Source organism: Pan paniscus, chromosome 1 (assembly GCF_029289425.2).
Source record: "Pan paniscus chromosome 1, NHGRI_mPanPan1-v2.0_pri, whole genome shotgun sequence".
Taxonomy (NCBI): Eukaryota; Metazoa; Chordata; class Mammalia; order Primates; family Hominidae; genus Pan; species Pan paniscus.
Window position 1 is genome coordinate 2,037,858 of NC_073249.2, and position 22,143 is coordinate 2,060,000.

The 22,143-nt window shown below is 42.4% G+C and overlaps 1 protein-coding gene across 4 annotated transcripts in view; it reads left to right on the forward strand.

Annotated features, from left to right (window-relative positions):
* The window catches only part of LOC103785522 (zinc finger protein 695), a 100,920-nt gene that overhangs the window by 60,232 nt on the left and 18,545 nt on the right, over positions 1-22,143 (forward strand). For 2 of the 4 annotated variants that reach the window (XM_034950267.4, XM_063608241.1), the window contains exons 1-2: positions 12,606-13,856; positions 21,693-21,819. In XM_034950267.4, coding sequence (XP_034806158.2) covers positions 13,854-13,856; positions 21,693-21,819 — 130 coding nt within the window. In that variant the 5' untranslated portion in view covers positions 12,606-13,853. Of the gene's footprint in view, positions 1-12,605; positions 13,857-21,692; positions 21,856-22,143 lie in introns of those variants that run through there. The other 2 variants (XM_057298724.2, XM_063608218.1) reach the window with 2 other exon arrangements.

A 22,143-nucleotide genomic window follows, 5' to 3' on the forward strand; every position in this document is an offset into this window, starting at 1 on the left:
ATAGAAAAAAAATTAGCCAGGCATAGTGGCAGGGACCTGTAATCCCAGCTACTCTGGAGGCTGAAGTAGGAGAATCGCTTGAACCCGGGAGGCGGAGGTTGCAGTGAGCTGAGAGCGCCATTTCACTCCAGCCTGGGCAACAGGAATGAAACTCCATCTCAAACAAAACAAAACAAAGCAAAACAAAACAAAACAAAACAAAATGCTTCCTTTATTTTTTAAACTGAGGCTAAGTGTTTAGAAAATTGAATTCAAAATAAATTTATTTCCCACCAGAGAGGAGTTATCTGCACTTTTTGAGAAAGGTTCTTGCCCCATCACCGAGGCTGGAGTGCAGTGGTGTGTTCATGGCTCACTGCAGCCTCTACCTCCTGGGCTCAAGAAATCTTTTCACCTCTCCTGAGTAGCAGGGACCACAGGGACATGCCACCATGCCTAGCTAATTTTTAAATTTTTTTTTAGAGATGAGATCTCACTATGTTGCCCAGGCTGGTCTTGAACTCCTGGGCTCAAACAATCCTCCTGCTTAGGCCTCCCAAAGTGTTGGGATTACAGGTGTGAGGCCACCATGCCTGACCTATCTGCACTTTCATCTCTTATCTGTGAAGATTTCTTTCTTGCTACCATACCAATCAATATTCAGGAGTTCTAACTATTGCTACTATGGAGATATATCAGAATATTGATGGACTAAGCAGACTTTTCTCGCTCTCTTTTTTTTTTTTTTTTTGTCTTTTTGGGAGCGGGGACGGAATTTCACTCTTGTTGCCCAGGCTGGAGTGCAATGGCGTGATCTTGTCTCACTGCAACCTCCGCCTACTGGGCTCAAGTGATTCTCCTACCTCAGCCTCCCGAGTAGCTGGGATTACAGGCATGCGCCACCACGCCCAGCTAATTTTGTATTTTTAGTAGAGACGGGGTTTCTCCATGTTGGTCAGGCTGGTCTTGAACTCCCGACCTCAGGTGATCTGCCCGCCTCAGCCTCCCAAAGTGCTGGGATTACAGGCGTGAGCCACCACGCCCGGCCCAGACTTTTCTCTTTAATGAGTAATTGGTAAAACTATTCACTTCTGAAACTCAGAGTGTCCCTGTCTCATACTTTAATACAGAAGAATGAACACCACTAACGTGTGACTTAATACACTGTCACACAATGAGAACACATGGACACAGGGAGGGGAGAAATGCACACTGGAGCCTGTTGGGGGGTGGAGAGAGGGAGAACATCAGGATAAATAGCTAATGCATGCGGGGCTTAATACCTAGGTGATGGGGTGATAGGTGCAGCAAACCACCATAGCACACGTTTACCTATGGAACAAACCTACACGACCTGCATATGTATCCAGAGCTTAAATTGAATTAAATTAAATTTGAGTTTGAAGTCAGGTAGCATGATGCCTCCAGCTTTGTTCTTTTTGCTTAGGATTGTCTTGGCAATGTGGGCTCTTTTTTGGTTCCATATGAAATTTAAAGTAGTTTTTTCTAGTTCTGTGAAGAAAGTCAGTGGTAGCTCGATGGGGATAGCATTGAATCTATAAATTACACGGGGCAGCATGGCCATTTTCACGATATGGATCCTTCTTATCCATGAGCATGAAATGTTTTTCCATTTGATTTTGTCCTCTCTGATGTCCTGGAGCAGTGGTTTGTAGTTCTCCTTGAAGAGGTCCTTCATCTCCCTTGTAAATCGTATACCTAGTTATTTCATTCTCTTTGTAGCAATTGTGAATGGGAGTTCACTCATGATTTGGCTGCTTGTCTATGATTGGTGTATAGGGATGCTTGTGATTTTTGCACATTGATTTGTATCCTGAGACTTTGCTGAAGTTGCTTATCAGCCTAAGGAGTTTGGGGGCTGAAACGATGGTTTTTTTTTGTTTTTTTTGTGTGTGTGTGTTTTTTTTTTTTTTGAGACGGAGTCTCCCTCTGTCGCCCAGGCTGGAGTGCAGTGGCACAATCCCAGCTCACTGCAAGCTCCGCCTCCTGGGTTCATGCCATTCTCCTGCCTCAGCCTCCTGAGTAGCTGGGACTACAGGTGCCCGCCACCAGGCCTGGCTAATTTTTCGTATTTTTGGTAGAGACAGGGTTTCACCGTGTTAGCCAGGATGGTCTCGATCTCCTGACCTCATGATCCGCCCACCTCAGCCTCCCAAAGTGCTGAGATTATAGGCCTGAGCCATGGTGCCCAGCCTGGGGTTTTCTAAATATAGAATCATGTCATCTGCAAACAGAGACAATTCGACTTCCTCTCTTCCTATTTAAATACCTTTATTTCTTTCTCTTGCCTGATTGCCCTGGTCAGAACTTCCAACACTATGTTGAATAGGAGTGGCTAGAGAGGGCATCCTTATCTTGTACCAGTTTTCAAAGGGAATGCTTCCAGCTTTTGCCCATTCTGTATGATATTGGCTGTGGGTTTGTCGTAAATAGCTCTTACTATTTTGAGATATGTTCCATCGATGCCTAGTTTATTGAGAGTTTTTAGCATGAAGGGGTGTTGAATTTTATTGAAGGCCGTTTCTGCATCTATTGAGATAATCATGTGGTTTTTGTCATTGGTTCTGTTTATGTGATGGATTATGTTTATTGATTTGCATATGTTGAACCAGCCTTGCATCCCAGGGATGAAGCCGGCTTGATCGTGGTGGATCAGTTTTTTGATGTGCTGCTGGATTCAGTTTCCCAGTATTTTATCGAGGATTTTCGCATCGATGTTTATCAGGGATATTGGCCTGAAATTTTCTTTTTCTGTTGTGTCTCTGCCAGGTTTTGGTATCAGGATGATGCTGGCCTCATAAAATGAGTTAGGGAGGATTCCCTCTTTTTCTATTGTTTGGAATAGTTTCAGAAGGAATGGTACCAGCTCCTCTTTGTACCTCTGGTGGAATTCGGCTGTGAATTTGTCTGGTCCCGGGCTTTTTTTAGGTGGTAGGCTATTAATTACTGCCCTATTTCAGAACTTGTTATTGGTCTGTTCAGGGATTCGACTTCTTCCTAGTTTAGTTTTGGGAGGGTGTATGTGTCCAGGAATTTATCCATTTCTTCTAGATTTTCTAGTTTATTTGCGAAGAGGTGTTTATAGTATTCTCTGATGGTACTTTGTATTTCTATGGGATCAGTGATGATATCCCTTTTTTGTTTTTTATTGTGTCTGTTGATTCTTCTCTCTTTTCTTCTTTATTCGTCTGGCTAGTTAGGTCTATTTGTTTTGTTAATCTTTTCAAAAAACCAGCTCCTGGATTCACTGATTTTTTGAAGGGTTTTTCTTGTGTCTCTATTTCCTTCAGTTCTGCTCTGATCTTAGTTATTTCTTGCCTTCTGCTAGCTTTTGAATGTGTTTGCTCTTGCTTCTCTAGTTCTTTTAATTGTGATGTTAGGGTGTCAATTTTAGATCTTTCCTGCTTTCTTCTGTGGGCATTTAGTGCTATAAATTTCCCTCTAAACACTACTTTAGCTGTGTCCCAGAGATTCTGGTACGTTGTATCTTTGTTCTCATTGGTTTCAAAGAACTTATTTATTTCTGCCTTAATTTCGTTATTTACCCAGTAGTGATTCAGGAGCAGGTTGTTCAATTTCCGTGTAGTTGGGCAGTTTTGAGTGAGTTTCTTAATCCTGAGTTCTAATTTGATCGCACTGTGGTCTGAGGGACTGTTTGTTATGATTTCCCTTCTTTTGCATTTGCTGAGGAGTGTTTTAACTAAATTTTTAAAAAAAACAGTTATAAGTCAAACAAAAGGAACCCCTACATCTAGATTTTCCTCATGCACACTATGTTTCGGTGCCCTCAGTCTTCCATTTTTGTGAGTTTATGTGAATGATGCCCACATAATATATACCTCATAGCTTGGAGGTAACAACAATTGACCACATGCTTTTACATACAAAGTAGGAATAAAGAATAGCATTGAATAATTTGAGAGTTGAATTACATAAATAATAATTGTTCAGGCCAGATGCAGTGGCTTAACCCCTATAATCTCAGCACTTTGGGAGGCCAAGGCAGGAGGATCCCTTGATTCCAAGAGTTCAAGACTAGCCTAAGCAACATAGTGAGACCTTCATCTCTAAAAAAAATATAAAAATTAACCAGACATGGTGGTGCACACCTGTAGTCTCAGCTGCTCAGGAGGCTGAGGAGGGAGAATCACTTGAACCCAAGAGGTTGTGGCTGCAGTGAGCCATGATATTGCCACTGCACTCCAACCTGGATGACAGAGTGAGATCCTGTCTCAAAAAATAAAAAATAAAATCATATTTGCTCACACAATCTTAAATACTGTCATTACCAGAAACAAGTATACAGTAAATAGAATTATACCTACTGATCCATCAATCTCTCTTCTTTGAAACATGAAATTAAATTATCTAATTGTTTTGACTGGGTTATTCCCTATAATAAACTCTGTGATTTAGAGTGATGTCAGAAGTGTTAGTACCTCAGTTCTTTCTAGGGCAAGTCCTCTGATTTTCATTTAGACTTGATTTTTCATTAAGTGCTTTCTCACACTTACTGCACCTATAATGTTTCTTTCCAGCATACACTCTCTGGTGCTTTCTAAGTTGTATATTTTAGACAAAGGTCCTTCCACATTGATTACATTTGTAGAGGTTCTCTCCTATAGAAATTCTCTGTTGAGCAAAATTTAAGCATCAGTTAAAGGTTTTGCTAACTGTTTTACATTGGTACAATTTCCCTCCAGGGTAAATACTGTGGTGTTCTCTGAAGTGTATATTTTGCACAAAAGTCTTTCCAAAATTATTACATTTGTAGGGTTTCTATCCATTACCAATCCTTTAATTTTTAGTAAGGTGTGAACACCTATTAAAGGCTTTGCCATATTCTTTCCATTTCAAAGGTTTCTCTACAGTATGGATTCCCTGATGTGTAAGGATTGAGTAGTAGTTAATGGGTTTACCATTCTTTACATTTTAGACTTCTCTCCAATATAAATTTCCTTATGTCTATTTAGACGTGATGATTGACTACAGACTCTTCTACCTTTATTACATGTGGGAAAAAGCAAGAGAGATCCGATTGTTACTGTGTCTGTGTAGAAAGAAGTAGACATAGGAGACTCCATTTTGTTCTGTACTAAGAAAAATTCTTCTGCCTTGAGATTCTGTTAATCTATAACCTTACCCCCAACCCTGGGCTCTCTGAAACGTGTGCTGTGTCAACTCAGAGTTAAATGGATTAAGGGCGGTGCAAGATGTGCTTTGTTAAACAGATGCTTGAAGGCAGCATGCTCCTTAAGAGTCATCACCACTCCCTAATCTCAAGTACCCAGGGACACAAACACTGCGGAAGGCCACAGGGACCTCTGCCTAGGAAAGCCAGGTATTGTCCAAGGTTTCTCCCCATGTGATAGTCTGAAATATGGCCTCGTGGGAAGGGAAAGACCTGACCGTCCCCCAGCCCGACACCCGTAAAGGGTCTGTGCTGAGGAGGATTAGTATAAGAGGAAAGCATGCCTCTTGCAGTTGAGACAAGAGGAAGGCATCTGTCTCCTGCCCGTCCCTGGGCAATGGAATGTCTTGGTATAAAACCCGATTGTACGTTCCATCTACTGAGATAGGGAAAAACTGCCTTAGGGCTGGAGGTGGGGCATGCGGGCAGCAATACTGCTTTGTAAAAGGATTGAGATGTTTATGTGGATGCATATCTAAAAGCACAGCACTTGATTCTTTACCTTGTCTATGATGCAAAGACCTTTGTTCACGTGTTTGTCTGCTGACCCTCTCCCCACAATTGTCCTGTGACCCTGACACATCCCCCTCTCGGAGAAACACCCACGAATGATCAATAAATACTAAGGGAACTCAGAGGCTGGCGGGATCCTCCATATGCTGAACGCTGGTTCCCCGGGTCCCGTTGTTTCTTTCTCTGTACTTTGTCTCTGTGTCTTTTTCTTTTCCAAGTCTCTCGTTCCACCTTACGAGAAACACCCACAGGTGTGGAGGGGCAACCCACCCCTTCAATTACATCTGTGTGAATTTTTTCCAGTGAGAATTCTCTGATGCTGAGTAAGCAGTGAGAACTAGTTAGAATTTTCCCACATTTCTTACATCGGTAAGGCTTCTCTTGAGTATGGATACTCTGATGGATGGTAAGTTTTGGGGAATGTTAAAATACTTTCCTTTATTTATTACATTTCTAATGATTATCTGGAAAATAAGAATTCTGATGTTTACTGGAATTTGAGTGATGGTTAAAGTTTTTCTGAGTTTCATTACAAAAGGTTTATTTCAAAAATCGATGTTGATATTTACTTATAGAAACATGTTTCTATATAGAAGCAGCTGATGTAAGTTGAGGTTTCTTCTGAGATGTTCTATGTTCTTGGTCTCCTGTGGCAGGTAAATTTCTGTTATGAGTAGTTGTTGCCCATTGGTGATGCACATTAGAACGTTCTTTTCGGCCTTTACCTCCACCCACATTTTCACACTTTTTCCTTAAGTGTAAATTCTCAAAGTCACAGCTTTCACCACTTCCCATTATTACTTGTCAAAACAAAATATCTGTGCCCTGCTTTGGTGAAAGGCCTTGGTTGTAATGAGATGACAGAGCTGAAAGAAATGAACATAACAGATTATCTTACTGGATTTTGTAGAATATACCTTATGAATCTAATATAAAATTATACCAGGCTGAAGACATGAGCATGATGGCAGAATTTTTAAAAATTCAAAGCAACCGGCTGGGTGCAGTGGCTCACACCTATAATCCCAGCACTTTGGGAGGCTGAGGCCGGCAGATCACCTGAGGTCAGGAGATCGAGACCAGCCTGGCCAATACGGCAAAACCCCATCTCTACTAAAAATACAAAAATTAGCCAGGCGTGATGGCGCATGCCTATAATCCTAGCTACTCAGGAGGCTGAGGCAGGAGAATCGCTTGAACCTGGGAAGCAGTGGTTGTGGTGAGCCAAGATTGGGCCACTGCACTCCAGCCTGGGCGACAGGGTGAGACTTCGTGTCAAAAAAAAATAAATTAATTAATTAAAAATAAACTGTTAAGCCACAAAACAAGTTTTTACAGGTTTTAAAAAGTGGGAATCTTACAAAGTATGATTTCAGATAGAAGTTAAATAAAACTAGAAACCAAAAGCACAAGTAATTCTGAAAAATTCAAATATGTAACAATTAAACAACAAACTCTTGAACATGCTCTCATTTAAGGGATAAAAGACTTAACAGTGTGAAGATGGCCATATTCGGCCCAAAGTGATCTACAGATCCAATGCAATCTCTATCAAAGTTTCCAATGTCATGTTTTGAATAAATATAAAGAGCAATTCTAAAAACCATATGAAATTTAAGGAACCAGAAGAGCCCAAGAGTTGTCAAAAAGAGAAAAACACTGGAGACATCATGCTTTGATTTTAAAACAGATTATAAAGCTATAGTAATCAAAATAGTCTGGTACTGGAATAAAGGAAGACAAATACAACAATGAAACAGAATAGAGCACAGAAACAAACCCTTGCATATATGGTCATATTAAGTCTTATTTGCACACCCATATTCACTGCAGCATTTTTCACAAAAGCTAAAAGTGGAAGGCATCCAAATTCCCTCAATGAAAGAATGGATAAGGACAATTTGAAAAACACAAATAACTGAATATTATTCAGTTTAAAAGCTGAAATTTTGTTATATTGACAATAGGGATAAATTGAGGACACTATGGTAAGTGCAATAACCAAGTGACAAAAAAGATACTGGGCCAGGTGCAGTGGCTCACGCCTGTAATCCCAGCATTTTGGTTGGCTGAGGTGGGCGGATCACTTGAGGTCAGAAGTTTGAGACCAGCTGGACCAATATGGTGAAACCCCGTCTCTACTAAAAATGCAAAAATTAGCTGGCCATGGTGATGGGCATCTATAATCCCAGCTACTTGGGAGGCTGAGGCAGGAGAATCGCTTGAACCCAGAGGCAGAGGTTGCAGTGAGACAAGACCATGCACTGCCTTCCAGCCTGGGTGACAGAACGAGACTGTCTCAAAAAAAAAAAAAAAAAAAAGAGAGACACTGTATGATTCCATTTATATGAGATATCTAAAGTAGTCAAACCCCTGGAAAAAGAAAGTAGACTACACTCTGTCAGGAGCTGGGGGTAGGAGAAAATGGATAGTTGTTTCAGGGACAACCTGTTAGAAGACAAGACAACTCATCATTTTTGAGAGGACTGACTCATACACTGTATCTTTTCTGACCACGTGAAATAAAACTAGAAATCTAAAGTTGAAGCAAAACTGACAAATCTAAAAATACGTGAAAGATAACAATACACTCTTGAATGCTTTTTTTCTTTCTTTCTTTTTTTTGAGACAGAGTCTCGCTCTGTCGCCCAGGCTGGAGTGCAGTGGTGCGATCTCGGCTCACTGCAAGCTCCACCTCCTGGGTTCACGCCATTCTCCTGCTTCAGCCTCCCGAGTAGCTGGAACTACAGGCGCCCGCCACCACGCCCGGCTAATTTTTTGTATTTTTAGTAGAGACGGGGTTTCACCGTGTTAGCCAGGATGGTCTCGATCTCCTGGCCTCGTGATCTGCCCGCCTCGGCCTCCCAAAGTGCTGGGATTACAGGCGTGAGCCACCACGCCCGGCCTGAACAGTCTTCAACAGATGATGTTGGAAAACTGGATATCCACGTGGGAAAAAATGAGACTGGAGACTTACCCTGCATCATATACAAAAGCCATCTTAAATGGATTAGATACTTAAACATAAAAACTGTAACTCTAGGCCGGGCGCGGTGCCTCACGCCTGTAATCCCAGCACTTTGGGAGGCCCAGGCGGGCGGATCACGAGGTCAGGAGATCGAGAACATCCTGGCCAACATGGTGAAACCCCGTCTGTACTAAAAATACAAAAATTAGTGCACACACCTGTAGTCCCACTTACTCGACAGGCTGAGGCAGGAGAATTGCTTGAATCCGTGAGGCGGAGGTTGAAGTGAGCTGAGATCACACCATTGCATTCCAGCCTAGGCGACAGTGAGACTCTGTCTCGAAATACATAAATAAATAAATAGAAAATAAACTGTAACTCTAAAATCCTTAGAAGAAAACATAAGGGGAAAGATGATAACATTGGTCTTGGCAATATTTTCTTGGGTATGACATCAAATATATAAACAACAACAAAAAAGACTAAAAGAATGAACTACATTAAACTTAAAAAACTGCACGCCAAAGGAAACATTCGGTGGAGTCAAAATCCCACCTAAGGAATGAGAGAAAATATTTGAAAAGCAAATATCTGACAGGATATATATAAACAACTACAAAAACTAAACAAAGAAAAAGCAAATAATGCCATTTAAAAATGGGCAAAAAACTGACCAGTGATATACAAATCCTTAGAAAAATGCAAAGCAGCCAGGCGCAATGGCTCACACCTATAATAAAAATACAAAAATTAGGCCGGGCGAGGTGGTTCACGACTGTAATCCCAGCACTTTGGGAGGCCGAGGCGGGCAGATCACGAGGTCAGGAGATTGAGACCATCGTGGCTAACATGGTGAAACCCCATCTGTACTAAAAATACAAAAAATTAGCTGGGCGAGGTGGCAGGCACCTGTAGTCCCATCTACTCCGGAGGCTGAGGCAGGAGAATGGCGTGAACCCGGGAGGCGGAGCTTTCAGTAAGTCGAGATCGCACCACTGCACTCCAGCCTGGGCAACAGAGTGAGACTCCATCTCAAAAAAAAAAAAAAAATTAGTTGGGTGTGTTGGCAGGTAGGTGCCTGTAGTCCCAGCTACTTGGGAGACTGAAGTGGGAGGTTCAGTTGAGCCCAGGAGGTTGAGGCTGCAGTGAGCCAAGATTGCACTACTTCACTCCAGCTTGGGTGAAAGAGTAAGACCCTGCCTCAAAAAAAAAAAAAAAAAAAAAAAAAAAAAGATAAATAAATAAATAAAATAAAAATGCAAAGCAAATCTACCAGATTTCCTTTGCTAACACCCATTAAATGGCCACTATCAAGCAAATAAAGAACCCACAAATGTTCTCTAGGATGTGGAGAAACTGAGACCTCTGTGCACTGCTAGTGGGGAAATATTGATCCAGCTACTATAAAAAATAGTACGGAAGTTTCTCTCTCTCTTTTTTTTTTTTTTTTTTTTTTTTTTTGAGACAGAGTTTTGCTCTGTTGCCCAGGCTGGAGTGCAATGGTGTGAGCTTGGCTCACTGCAACCTCCGCCTCCCATGTTCAAGTGATTCTCCTGCCTCAGCCTCCCTATAGATGGGATTACAGGCACGCGCCACCACACCCGGGTAATTTTTGCATTTTTAGTAGAGACGGGGTTTTGCTATGTTGGCCAGGCTGGTCTCGAACTCCTGACCTCAGGTGATTTGCCCTCCTCGGCCTCCCAAAGTGCTGGGATTACAGGCGTGAGCCACCGCACCCGGCCGTATGGAGGTTTCTCAAACGGAATTATTATATGATATAGCGATTCCACTTCTGGGTATCTATCCAAAATATGCAAAGCAGGACCTGAAAAACTTATCTGCACAGCCATGTTTATTGCAGGAATATTCATGAAAGCGGAAAGGTGGACGCAACCCAAGTGTTCTTTGATGAATGAATGCATAAAGAAAATGTGGCATATGGCCAGGTGCGGTGGCTCACGCCTGTAATCCCAGCATTTTGGGAGGCCAAGGCGGGCCAATCACGAGGTCAGGAGATCGAGACCATCCTGGCTAACACGGTGAAACCCCGTCTCTACTAAAAATACAAAAAATTATCTGGGCATGGTGGCGGGTGCCTGTAGTCCCATCTACTCCGGAGGCTGAGGCAGGAGAATCGCTTGAACCCAGGAGGTGGAGGTTGCAGTGAGCTGAGATCACGCCGCTGCACTCCAGCCTGGGCGACAGAGCGTGACTCCATCTCAAAAAAGAGAATAGTAACAACCCATTCAGAAATATGAAACAGATTGAGTATTTTTCCCAAAGAAGACATACAAATGGCCAGCAGGTATATAAAAAGGTACTCAACATCACCAGTCATCCCACTGAAAACACACATGTCACTCAAATTCTAAAAAGGAATTACATTAAATGTAACAAGTATTTGTACAAGAATATTTATAGATCTTTTGTTCATAAAAACCCAAAATAGGAAACAACCCGAATGTCCATCAACAGAAAAATGGTTCAGCAAATTGTAGAGCGGATATTCATACAACAGAATGCTACCCAGCAGTACAAAGACACAAGCCACTGAAGCACACAACCTGACTGCATCTCACAAGCTGGGTATATGAGACAAAGTGGAATAAAATGCATATTGTATGGCTTCGGGCAAAAATGAACCTAGAGTGAAAATAAATCAACACAGCCTCTGAAAGTAGAAAAAAACTGCCTGGGAAGAAATATGAGGAAATTTTCTGAGAATGATGAAAATATTCCATTCTTAAAAGGGGTGAAGCTTATATGGGTATATTTTATTTTTTAAAAACTGTACATTTAAGATTTGTGCCTTTCAATGTGTGTACATCTGACCTCATGCAAAAAAAAAAAAAAAGGAACTAAAAAAATACAGCAGTGAGTGCAGAATGGGTTGAAGTATAGATGAAACAAAAATGGCACAAGATGAGTAGTTCTTGAATCAGGGTGACAGGTCTATTATACTATTTCGTTTATTTTGTATATGGCTAAAATTTTCTGTAATAAAACGCTTGTATAAAAAGGCAAAAGTGATGTACAATGTTAGCTCTTAAGATCTTTAAATGAACCAGGTGTGGTGGTTGTGTGCCTGTAGTCCCAACTACTCAGTTGGCTGAGGTAGGAGGATCGCTAGAGCACCTTCAGCCTGGGTGACAGGGTTAGACTCTGTCTCAAAAAAAGAAAAAAAAAATCGGCAGGGCGCAGTGGCTCACGCCTGTAATCCCAGCACTTTGGGAGGCCAAGGCGGGTGGATCACCTGAGGTCAGGAGTTCGAGACCAGACTGGCCAATATGGTAAAACCCTGTCTCTACTAAAAATACAAAAATTAGCCTGGTGTGGTGGCAGGCGCCTGTAATCCCAGCTACTCGGGAGGCTGAGGCAGCAGAATCGCTCGAACCCGGGAGGTGGAGGTTGCAGTGAGTCAAGATCGCGCCATTGCACTCCAGCCTGGGGGACAAGAGCGAGACTTCGTCTTAAAATAATAATAATAATAATAATAATCTTAGTTACCACTGGGGAGGTAGATAAGGGAGGCAGATAGTAATTGTTGGGATATGAGTGATGCTGGTTCTATTTCTTGGTTATACAACTGTATTTGCTTTGTGATAACTCACAGAGCTTTACATGAATGCTTTGTATTTTTTTGTATGTGTGTTGTATATCAAAAAAAATATTATATATTTTTACATAAATCCTAACTTAGAATCTCAGAATAACAGTAGTGTTTTATTTTGTTTGAAGTGAGACACACTCACCCATGATACCATCAAATGGCTTTAAATATTCTGAGCTATTTATTCATGTTGTAACCTTGGGTGCCCCCTTAGGTCTTTTCAGTTTTACTCCAATTTGGAAAGTGGAATGGTTTCAATCTGGGGGGATGCAACTTTTTCCCAGCAAAGTCCTCTCCCCAGAGTGATGTTCACCAAGGCCAGGACAGCTAGTACAGTGCCCTGTGCATAGCAGGGCAGTTGTAGAACTGGGCTGAATCAGAAACAAAATTAGTAGCAACCACTGGTTCAAGGTAAGAGATGCATTAACTGTGCATGAATTCCATATGTGTTGTGAGGGTTTGCCCCATGGCCAGTCCAGGGTTTAGGTCTTAGAAAATAGCTTTGCCCCGTTAAAAACCAAAGAATGACTTCAAGACATACTCAGCTGTTTGGCTAAATTTCTGCAGGAGGAAATGTCTTCACAGCCGATTTTTTTGTTTTGTTTTGTTTTTGTTTTTGAGATGGAGTTTTGCTCTTATTACCCAAGCTGGAGTGCAAAGGCATGATCTCGGCTCACTGTAACCTCCGCTTCCCAGGCTCACGCGAGTCTCCTGCCTCAGTCTCCTGAGTAGCTGGGATTACAGGCGACCACCACCACTCCTGGCTAATTTTTAAAAATATTTTTAGCAGAGACGGGGTTTCGCCATACTGGCCAGGCTGGTCTCAAACTCCTGGCCTCATGTGATCCTCCCTCCTCAGCCTCCCCAAGTGCTGGGATCACAGGCGTAAGCCACCACGACCCGCCAGATCCTAGAAAATTTTAAATGACACGTGTGGCTCACCTTTTATTTATATTGCATATTGCTGCCTGAGAGGATTGCCTCACTTTCCACAGCTCAGGCTGCCTGGTCAAAAGACCAGAGGCCAGGAAGGTTATGAAATCGGAAACTTTAAAATAATTATCATTCATTGTTTCTATTTGTGAGATATATATGTGTGTGTGTGTGTGTGTGTGTGTGTGTGTGTGTGTGTGTGTAAAACTTATGAATGGATATAATCTTATATACAAGGTTAAATGCCATTATCCCCCAGGCAGGTGGGTCCAGGTCGAAGTGCCGTGAGGAATGTTGCTTCAAAAGGGCTGCACCCAGAAACCTGTCACTCTTGTTTCATTCGGCCCAGTGTCTGATCGCACCTCCTGTCACTCAAGACCTGAGGGGGTGGGGCCTGGAGCCCCATCCAGTCAGCGGCGCTAGCGTGAGAACTGTCCAATCAGGCGTGCAGCCAGAGAGGAAGGGGCGGCCTTGGGGATCTGGCGGGGCCTTTGTCTCCTGGCGGCCGGCGGGGTGCAGGGTTCCCGTCTGCTGCCTCTCGGAGAGTCCCGGGTGACTGCCGCAGGCTCCATCGCCCTGTGGCCTGCAGGTATTGCGAGATTTCTAGGGAGGACGCTGGGACCCCCAAAAGCTGGGAAATGGTGAGTGTGCGGAGCAGGGTGTCCCGAGAAGGGAGAGGGGGTGGTTGGAATCGGTTGGAATTGGCTGGAACCAGCGCTGGCGGCCCCGGGCCTCCCGGCGGTCGGCTCCGGAGTGTGCGGCCGAGTCCCGCTGGCGCAGCTCGGCCCTCAGTCCCGTCCCGCGCAGGTGGGGGCCGGGCCGGCAGCGGGATCCCGGCCGCGGGGTGACTGTCCGGTCTCTGCCTGGTGACTTCGGCGCGGCCCAGAGCCCTCCCGGGGCAGCCCCGCGCCCGCAGCGCCGCGTCTTCCCTGGATTGTGCTGTGATGACGGAGGGGTTTTCGGGAGAGTCCCGACTCCCGTGGAAGGTTCCTGGGTGGGAGGAGCTGTGGTCTGTGGGTTCCTTTCTCCTCTTTTTTTTTTTTTTTGAGACGGAGTCTCGCCCTGTCGCCAGGCTGGAGTTCGGTGGCTCGATCTCGGCTCACCGCAACCTCTGCCTCCCAGGTTCAAGCGATTCTCCTGCCTCAGCCTCCCGAGTAGCTGGAATTACAGGCGCCCACCACCACGCCCAGCTAATTTTTGTATTTTTATTAGAGACGGAGATTTCACCATGTTGGTCTCGATCTCTTGACCTCGTGATCCGCCCGCCTCGGCCTCCCGAAGTGCTGGGATTACAGGCGTGAGCCACCGCGCCCGGTCTCCTTTCTCCTCTTCAAAAAATAAACTGAAGCACCTTTAAAATGTTAAGGAGTTTATTCCAGCAAACAGTGATTTATGAATCTGGAAGCCCCTGGCCCTGGTTTGGGGCTAAACTTGAAGGGAAGGTCTTCATAAGGTGCACGAGGAAGCAACCACGTTTAATAATTGATCGGTTGCCATTATGCAGTCACCTTATTTGGACTGTCCAGGATGAAATTTCCTGATTATGTAATAAGAGATTTATTAGCATTTAGTGGTTGGTTAAGCCTACGTTTTGTTTTTCTCCAAGTTTGCAATTTACAAGAAATTCATCTAAGTTAGCTAGGATTCCTTAGATAGAATCCCAGGACATCAGAGCCACTCAGTCTAATTGTCTGCCATTTAATTATTCTAACACTCCACAGGGGAACTGGTTTTCCCAGCATTTTTCAAATGTATGGCAAGCAGGACCTCAAATCCAGGACTCCCTTCCCCCAGCCTAACTGTTTTAGGGCCTGAAGGAAATCTTGTTTCCAGTTTCTTTTCTACATTCCCAAATGCTAACTTTGTCTCTCCAAACACAACATTATCAACTATTTGTTTTTGTTTTTTTTTTTGAGACGAAGTCTCACTCTGTTGCCCAATGCTAAGCTGAAGTGCAGTGGCACAATCTGGGCTCACTGCAACCTCCACCTCCCAGGTTCAAGCGATTCTCCTGTGTCAGCCTCCTGAGTAGCTGGGAATACAGGCAGGCGCCACCATGCCCGGCTAATTTTTGTATTTTTAGTAGAGATGGGGTTTCATTATGTTGGCCAGGCTGGTCTCGAACTCCTGACCTCGTGATCCGCCCGCCTCAGCCTCCCAAAGTGCTGGGATTATAGGCATGAGCCACCGCGCCCGGCCTATTTGTCCTTTATTTGCTTTTCAAACAGATGCAAGATTTTAACAGTTCTTTTTTGTTTTTTTCACAGTGCAATGAATGGGCTTTTTTTTTTTTTCTTTTTTTTTTGAGACAGAGTTTCGCTCTGTCGCCCAGGCTGGAGTGCAATGGTGCAATCTTGGCTCACAGCAACCTCTGCCTCCCGGGTTCAAGCGATACTCCTGTCTCAGCCTCCTGAGTAGCTGGGACCACAGGCGTGTGCCACCATGCCTGGCTAATTTTTGGTATTTTTTGTAGAGACGGGGTTTCACCCTGTTAGCCAGGATGATCTCGATCTCCTGACCTTATGATCCTCCCGCCTCGGCCTCCCAAAGTGCTGGGATTACAGGCTTGAGCCACCGTGCCCAGCCATGAGTGGCTTTTTAAAAAATATTTTCTTTCTGTTCTGAACATTTCACGTGAGAAGAAAGCAGAGAATAATCACTTGACACTCTGCTGTAAAATCTTTGCTCAGCCAGTGTCCTGGATAGTTTCCTTGATGTTTTCTGTTCATAGTTTGAGGTCTAAGATTTACGTCTTTAATCCATTTTGATTTGATTTTTTGTATATGCCTAGAGACGGGGGCCAAGTTTTTTTGTTGTTGTTTTTTATCGGTTTTTTTGTTTGTTTGTTTTGTTTTGTTTTGAGACAGTCTCACTCTGTCATCCCCTGGGCTCAGGCTATTCTCGTGCCTCAGCCTCCCGAGTAAACTGGGACCACAGGTGCAGGCCACCACAGCTAGCTAACTTTTGTATTTTAATAGAGACAGGGTTTCACTATGTTGGCCAGGCTGGTTGGACTCCTTGGCCAGGCTGGTCTCGAACTCCTGGCCTCAAGTGACCCTGCTGCTTTGGCCTCCCACAGTGCTGAGATTACATGCATGAGCCACCACACCTGGCCAAGGGGTCAAGTTTTATTCTTCTGCATATGAATATCCATTTTTCCCAGCACAACTTATTGAGAGACTGTTGTTTCCCCCAAAGTGTGTTCTTGGTGCCTCTGTCACAGATTAATTTGCTGTAGATGTATGGATTTTTTTCTTGGTTCTTTATTTTGTTCCATTGAGCTATGTGTCTTGTTTTATGCTAGTACCATGCTGTTTTTGTTGCTATAGCTCTGTAATATAATCTGAAGTCAAGTAGAGTAATTCTTCCAGTTTTTTCCTTTTTGCTCAGGATGGCTTTGGCTATTCTTAGTCTTTTGTGGTTCCAAAAAAATTTTAGGCTTAGTTTTTCTATTTCTCTGAAGAATGTCATTGGTATTTTGGTAGGTATTACACAGAGTTTATAGATTGCTTTGTGGAGTTACGGACATTTTAACAGTAACATTTTAACAGTCTTCCAATCCATGAACACAGAATATATTTCTGTTATTTTGTGTGCTCTTCAGTTTCTTTCATCAATGGTTTATAGTTTCTGTTGTTGAAATCTTTCACTTCTTTGGTTAAGTTTATTCCTAGGTATTTTATTTGTTGCTATCGTAAGTGGGATTACTTTCTTCATTTCTTTTTCAGATTGTTTGCTGTTGGCATATAAAAATGCTACTGATTATTGTATGTTAGTATTGTATCCTACCACTTTACCAAATTTGCTTTTCAGTTTGAATAGTTTTTTGGTAGAGTCTTTAGGTTTTTTCAAGTGGAAGATCATATCATTTGCAAACAAGGATAATTTGACTTCTTCCTTTTGAATTTGGAGAGCTTTATTTTGTTCTCTTGTCTGTTCTAGTTAGGACTTACAGTACTAAGTTGAGTAACTGGTGAAAGTTGGCATCCTTTTCTTGTTCCACATCTTAGAGGTATAGCTGTCAGTTTTTCCTCCTTCAGTATACTAGCTGTGGGTCTGTCATGTATGATTTTACTGTGTATGCTCCTTTTATACTCAGTTTTTCGAGGGTTTTTTTTTAAATCATTGAAGGATGTTGAATTTTATGAAATTCTTTTTCGGCATCAGTTGAAATGATCATATGGTTTTTCTCCTTCATTCTGTTAATATGATGTGTTACATGGGTTGATTTACATATGTTGAACCATCCTTGCATCCCTGGGATAAATGCCACTTGGTCATCATGAGTGATCTTTTTTGTTGTTGTTCTTTTTGAGATGGAGTCTCGATCTCTCGCCAAGGCTGGAGTGCAGTGGTGCAATCTCAGCTCACTGCAACCTCCGCCCTCTGGGTTCAATGATTTTCTTGCCTCAGCCTCCCGAGTAGCTGGGATTACAGGTGCCTGCCACCACACCTGGCTAATTTTTGTATTTTAGTAGAGACAGGGTTTCACCATGTTGGCCAGGCTGATCTCAAACTCCTAACCTCAGGTGATCCGCCCGCCTTGGCCTCCCAAAGTGCTGGGATTACAGGCATGAGCCACATGCCTGGCCCTAAGAAAAAATTTTTACTGTCATTCAAATACTAAGAATTTATGAGTACACATTTTTAGAAATATAGTTCTAATGAAACAGTGTTTCACTGTGGAACATAATGTATTTACCAACATCTAAATATATTTTGTTTTTCTGAAATAAAAAGCCCAAAGTATGTAAGATGAACTCATATTTAGTAACTAAATGTCTTAGCATTACATCTTATTTGGAAATGATCTGGATATTTAATGAATATCCATCACTGAATTTAGTTTACCAAAACTATAAAGATAGAGAAACATTTTCCCCTATAATTTATTTACAATTTATTTATTTTTTCTTTTCCAATGTTTATTTTAGATTCAGGGAGTATGTGTGCAGGTTTGTTATATTGGCAAATTTTGTTTCATGGTTGTTTGGTGCACAAATTATTTATTTCATTATGCAGATAATGAGCATAATATCCAACAGGTAGTTTCTACTCTTGCCTTCCTTCTACTCTAAAGTCGGCCCTAGTGTCTTTTGTTCCCTCTTTGTGTCCATGTTTACTCAATATTTAGCTCCCACATATAAGAGAGAACATGCAGTATTTGGTTCTCTGTTCTGTATTAATTAAATTATCCAGCAGCATTCATGTTGCTGCAAAGAACATGATTTTGTGTTTGTTATAGCTGCATAGCATTCCCTGGTGTTCATGTATGTCATTTTATTTATTTAGTCCATTGTTGATGGGCAGGTAGGTTGACTCCATGTCTTTGCTATTGTGAAAAGGCTACAGTGAACATAGACATGCATGTGTCTTTATTGGAGAATGATTTATACTCGTTTGGGTATATACCCTGTAATGGGATTCCTGGGTCGAATGGCAGCCCTGTTTTAAGTTCTTTCAGAAATCTCCAAAATGCTTTCCACAGTGGCTAATTTATGTTTTCACCAGCAGTGTATAGGCATTCCTTTGTTTCTGCAACCTTGTCAGCATCTGTTATTTTTTGACTTTCTAATTATAACCATTTTGAATGGTGTAATAGAGCATCATTGTGGTTTTGTGTTGCATTTCTCTGATGATTAGTGATGTCGAACATTTTTCCTCATGCATGTTGGCCATGTGCATATCTTCTTTTGAGAAATGTCCCTTCAAGTCCTTTGCCGCCCCCCCCCCCTTTTTTTTTTGAGACAGAGTCTCACTCTTTCACCCAGGCTGTAGGGCAGTGACACGATCTCAGCTCACCGCAACCTCCGCCCCCTGGGTTCAAGTGATTTTCCTGCTTCAGCTTCCCAAGCTGGGATCACAGGCATGCACCACCACACCCAGCTAATTTTTGTATTTTTAGTTGAGACGGGGTTTCGCCATGTTGGCCAGGCTGGTCTCGAACTCCTGACCTCAGGTGATCTGCCTGTATCAGCCTCCCAAAGTGCTGGGATTACATGCGGGAGCCACCACGCCCGGCCTTGGTTATTTCTTTTCTTCTGCTAGCTTTGAGGTTGGTATGCTCTTGGTTTTCTAGTTCATCTAGGTCTGACCTTAGGTGGTTAATATGAGATTTTTCTAACGTTTTGAACTGGGCATTTAGCACTATAAACTTTTCTCTTAACATTGCTTTAGCTCTGTCCAAGAGATTCTGGGATGCTGTATTTTTTTTTATTAGTTTCAAATAATTTCTTCATTTCTGCCTTAATTTCTTCATTTCTGCCTTAATTTCATTATTTACCCAGTCATTCAGAAGCAGGTTATTTAATTTCCTTGTAACTGTATGGTTTTCAGAGATATTCTTGATATTGAGTTCTGTTTTTATTTAACTGTGGTCTTGAGAGTGTGGTTGGTGTGGTAACAGTTTTTTTTTAAATTTGTTGGTAATCGTTTTATGGCCAAGCATGTGGTTGATTTGAAAATATATGCCATGTGCAGATGACAAGAATGGGCATTGTGTTGTTGAATGGAGTGTTCTGTAGATGTGTATTACGTCCATTTGTTGAGGTGTTGAGTTCAGGTCCCTATCTTTGTTAGTTTTCTGCTTTGATGATCTAATACTGTCAGTGGAATGTTAAAGTCTTCTACTAGTATTGTATGGTTATCTGTGTCTGTTCATAGGTCTCTAAGAAATAGTTTTATGAATCTGGGTGCTTCAATGTTGGTTGCATATATATTTAGAATAGTTAAGTTTTCTGATTTTATTGAACATTTTATCACTATGCAATGCCCTTCTTTGTCTTTTTTGTTTCTTTCTTTTTTTTTTTTTTTTTTTTTTTTTTTTTTTTTTTTTTTTTTTTGAGACGAAGTCTTGCTCTGTTGCCCAGGCTGGAGTGCAGTGGCATGATCTCAGCTCACTGCAACCTCAGCCTCCTGGGTTCAAGTGATTCTCGTGCCTCAGCCTCCCGAGTAGCTGGGCTTACAGGTGCCTGCCACCACGCCTAGCTAATTTTTTGTAGTTTTAGTAGAGATAGGGTTTCACTGTGTTGGCCAGGCTGGTCTCAAACTCCTGACCTCAAGTGATCTGCCTGCCTTGACCTCCCAAAGTGCTGCGGTTACAGCTGTGAGCCACCACGCCCGGCTCCTTTTCTTTCTTTCTTGTTTTTTTTAAAACAGAGACAGGGTCTTGCTATGTTGCCCAGGCTGGTCTTGAAATCCTAGGTTCAAGTGAGTCTCCCACTTTGGCCTCCCAAAGTACTGATTACAGGCATTAGCCTCTGCTCCTGGCCTGTCTTTTTTCATTATTGTTGGTTTAAAGTTTGTTTTGTCTGAAATAAGAATAGTTCGTTTTTCTTTTCTGATTGCTCGACAGATTTTTCTCCTTCTGGTTACTTTTAGCCTATGGGTGTCACTGTATGTGACATGGGTTTCTGGAAGACCATTGAGTTGGGTCTTCTTTCTTTAGGCAACTTGCACTCTGCTTTTTAAGTGGGGCATTTAGCCTGTTTACATTCAAAGTTAATAGTGATATGTGGTGTTTTTGGTAGAAACAGGCTCTCACTATTTTGCCTAGGCTGGCCTTGAACTCCTGGGCTCAAGCAATTCTCATGCCTCATCCTCCCAAAGTGCTGGAGTTGATATGTGTTAGCCACCATACCTGGCCTTGATATGTGTGGATTTGATCCTGTCATTGCGTTGTTAGCTGGTTGTTATGTAGACTTGTTTGTGTGGTTGCTTTATAGTGTAAATGGTCTGTGTACTAGCCACTGCACTCGGCCTGTGCCTGCATTTTAACAAGATTCCTACTTCACTGACATACTTGTTAAAATTTGAGAAGTACCTTCTAACTCACCCTGACTTCTCCATATGAGAACAATACACAATTTATCCTGTGTGATGTGAATATACCAGTGCTTGAGTTGATGCCCTTAATTTTATACTATATTATGCACAAAAGTAGACTACCTACACTGGTTTCATGGATCTTAAGCCATCTTCTTTCCTCAGAGAGAATACATTAGAGTGTGTATATATATATATTTTTATTTATTTGTTTGTTTATTTATTTATTTTTGAGACAGAGTCTCGCTCTGTCACCCAGGCTGTAGTGCAGTGGTGTGATCTCGGCTCACTGCAACCTGGCTTCAAACAACTCTCCTGCCTCAGCCTCCCAAGTAGCTGGGACTACAGGCATGTGCCACCACGCCCGACTAATTTTTGTATTTTTAGCAGAGATGGGGTTTCACCGTGTTGGCCAGGCTGGTCTTGAACTCCTGACCTGGTGATCCGCCCGCCTCAGCCTCCCAAAGTGTTGGGATTACAGGTGTGAGCCACCGCGCCTGGCCTAGAGTATATTTCTGTGTTAAAAATTATCTTATTTGATAATTCTAGTCACTCATATAAGTCAGAGCCAGTTCTCTTCACTCTCTCTCCTTGCCTGTAGTCAAATTAAGAATTCTGCCATGGCCACTTGGTAAATATGTTTTCTTTTTCAGGGACTATTGGCATTCAGGGATGTGGCTCTAGAATTCTCTCCAGAGGAGTGGGAATGCCTGGACCCAGCTCAGCGGAGTTTGTATAGGGATGTGATGTTAGAGAACTACAGAAACCTGATCTCCCTTGGTGAGGATAACTTCAATATGCAATTCCTATTTCACAGTAAGGATTTCATCTTTTTCCTTTGTAGAATGTTTTCTGGGAGTTTCTGATTTGCATGAATGAGTTTCACATCACTGCTTTCAAGAAAACCTTGGGGATTTCTTGGTGTAGAAAACAAAACTTTCAAGATGTTTTGCCTTGACATCAACCTTTCTATTCAGCTGATGTATATCCTTGCTCTAGATTGGTGGTAATTCTAGAAATTCAGTAGTATAAAATATTGTTGCCTACACTTCAAAATCCAGTTTCCACCACCAATTTTTGATCCAGTTATTATAGTTCTTGGTA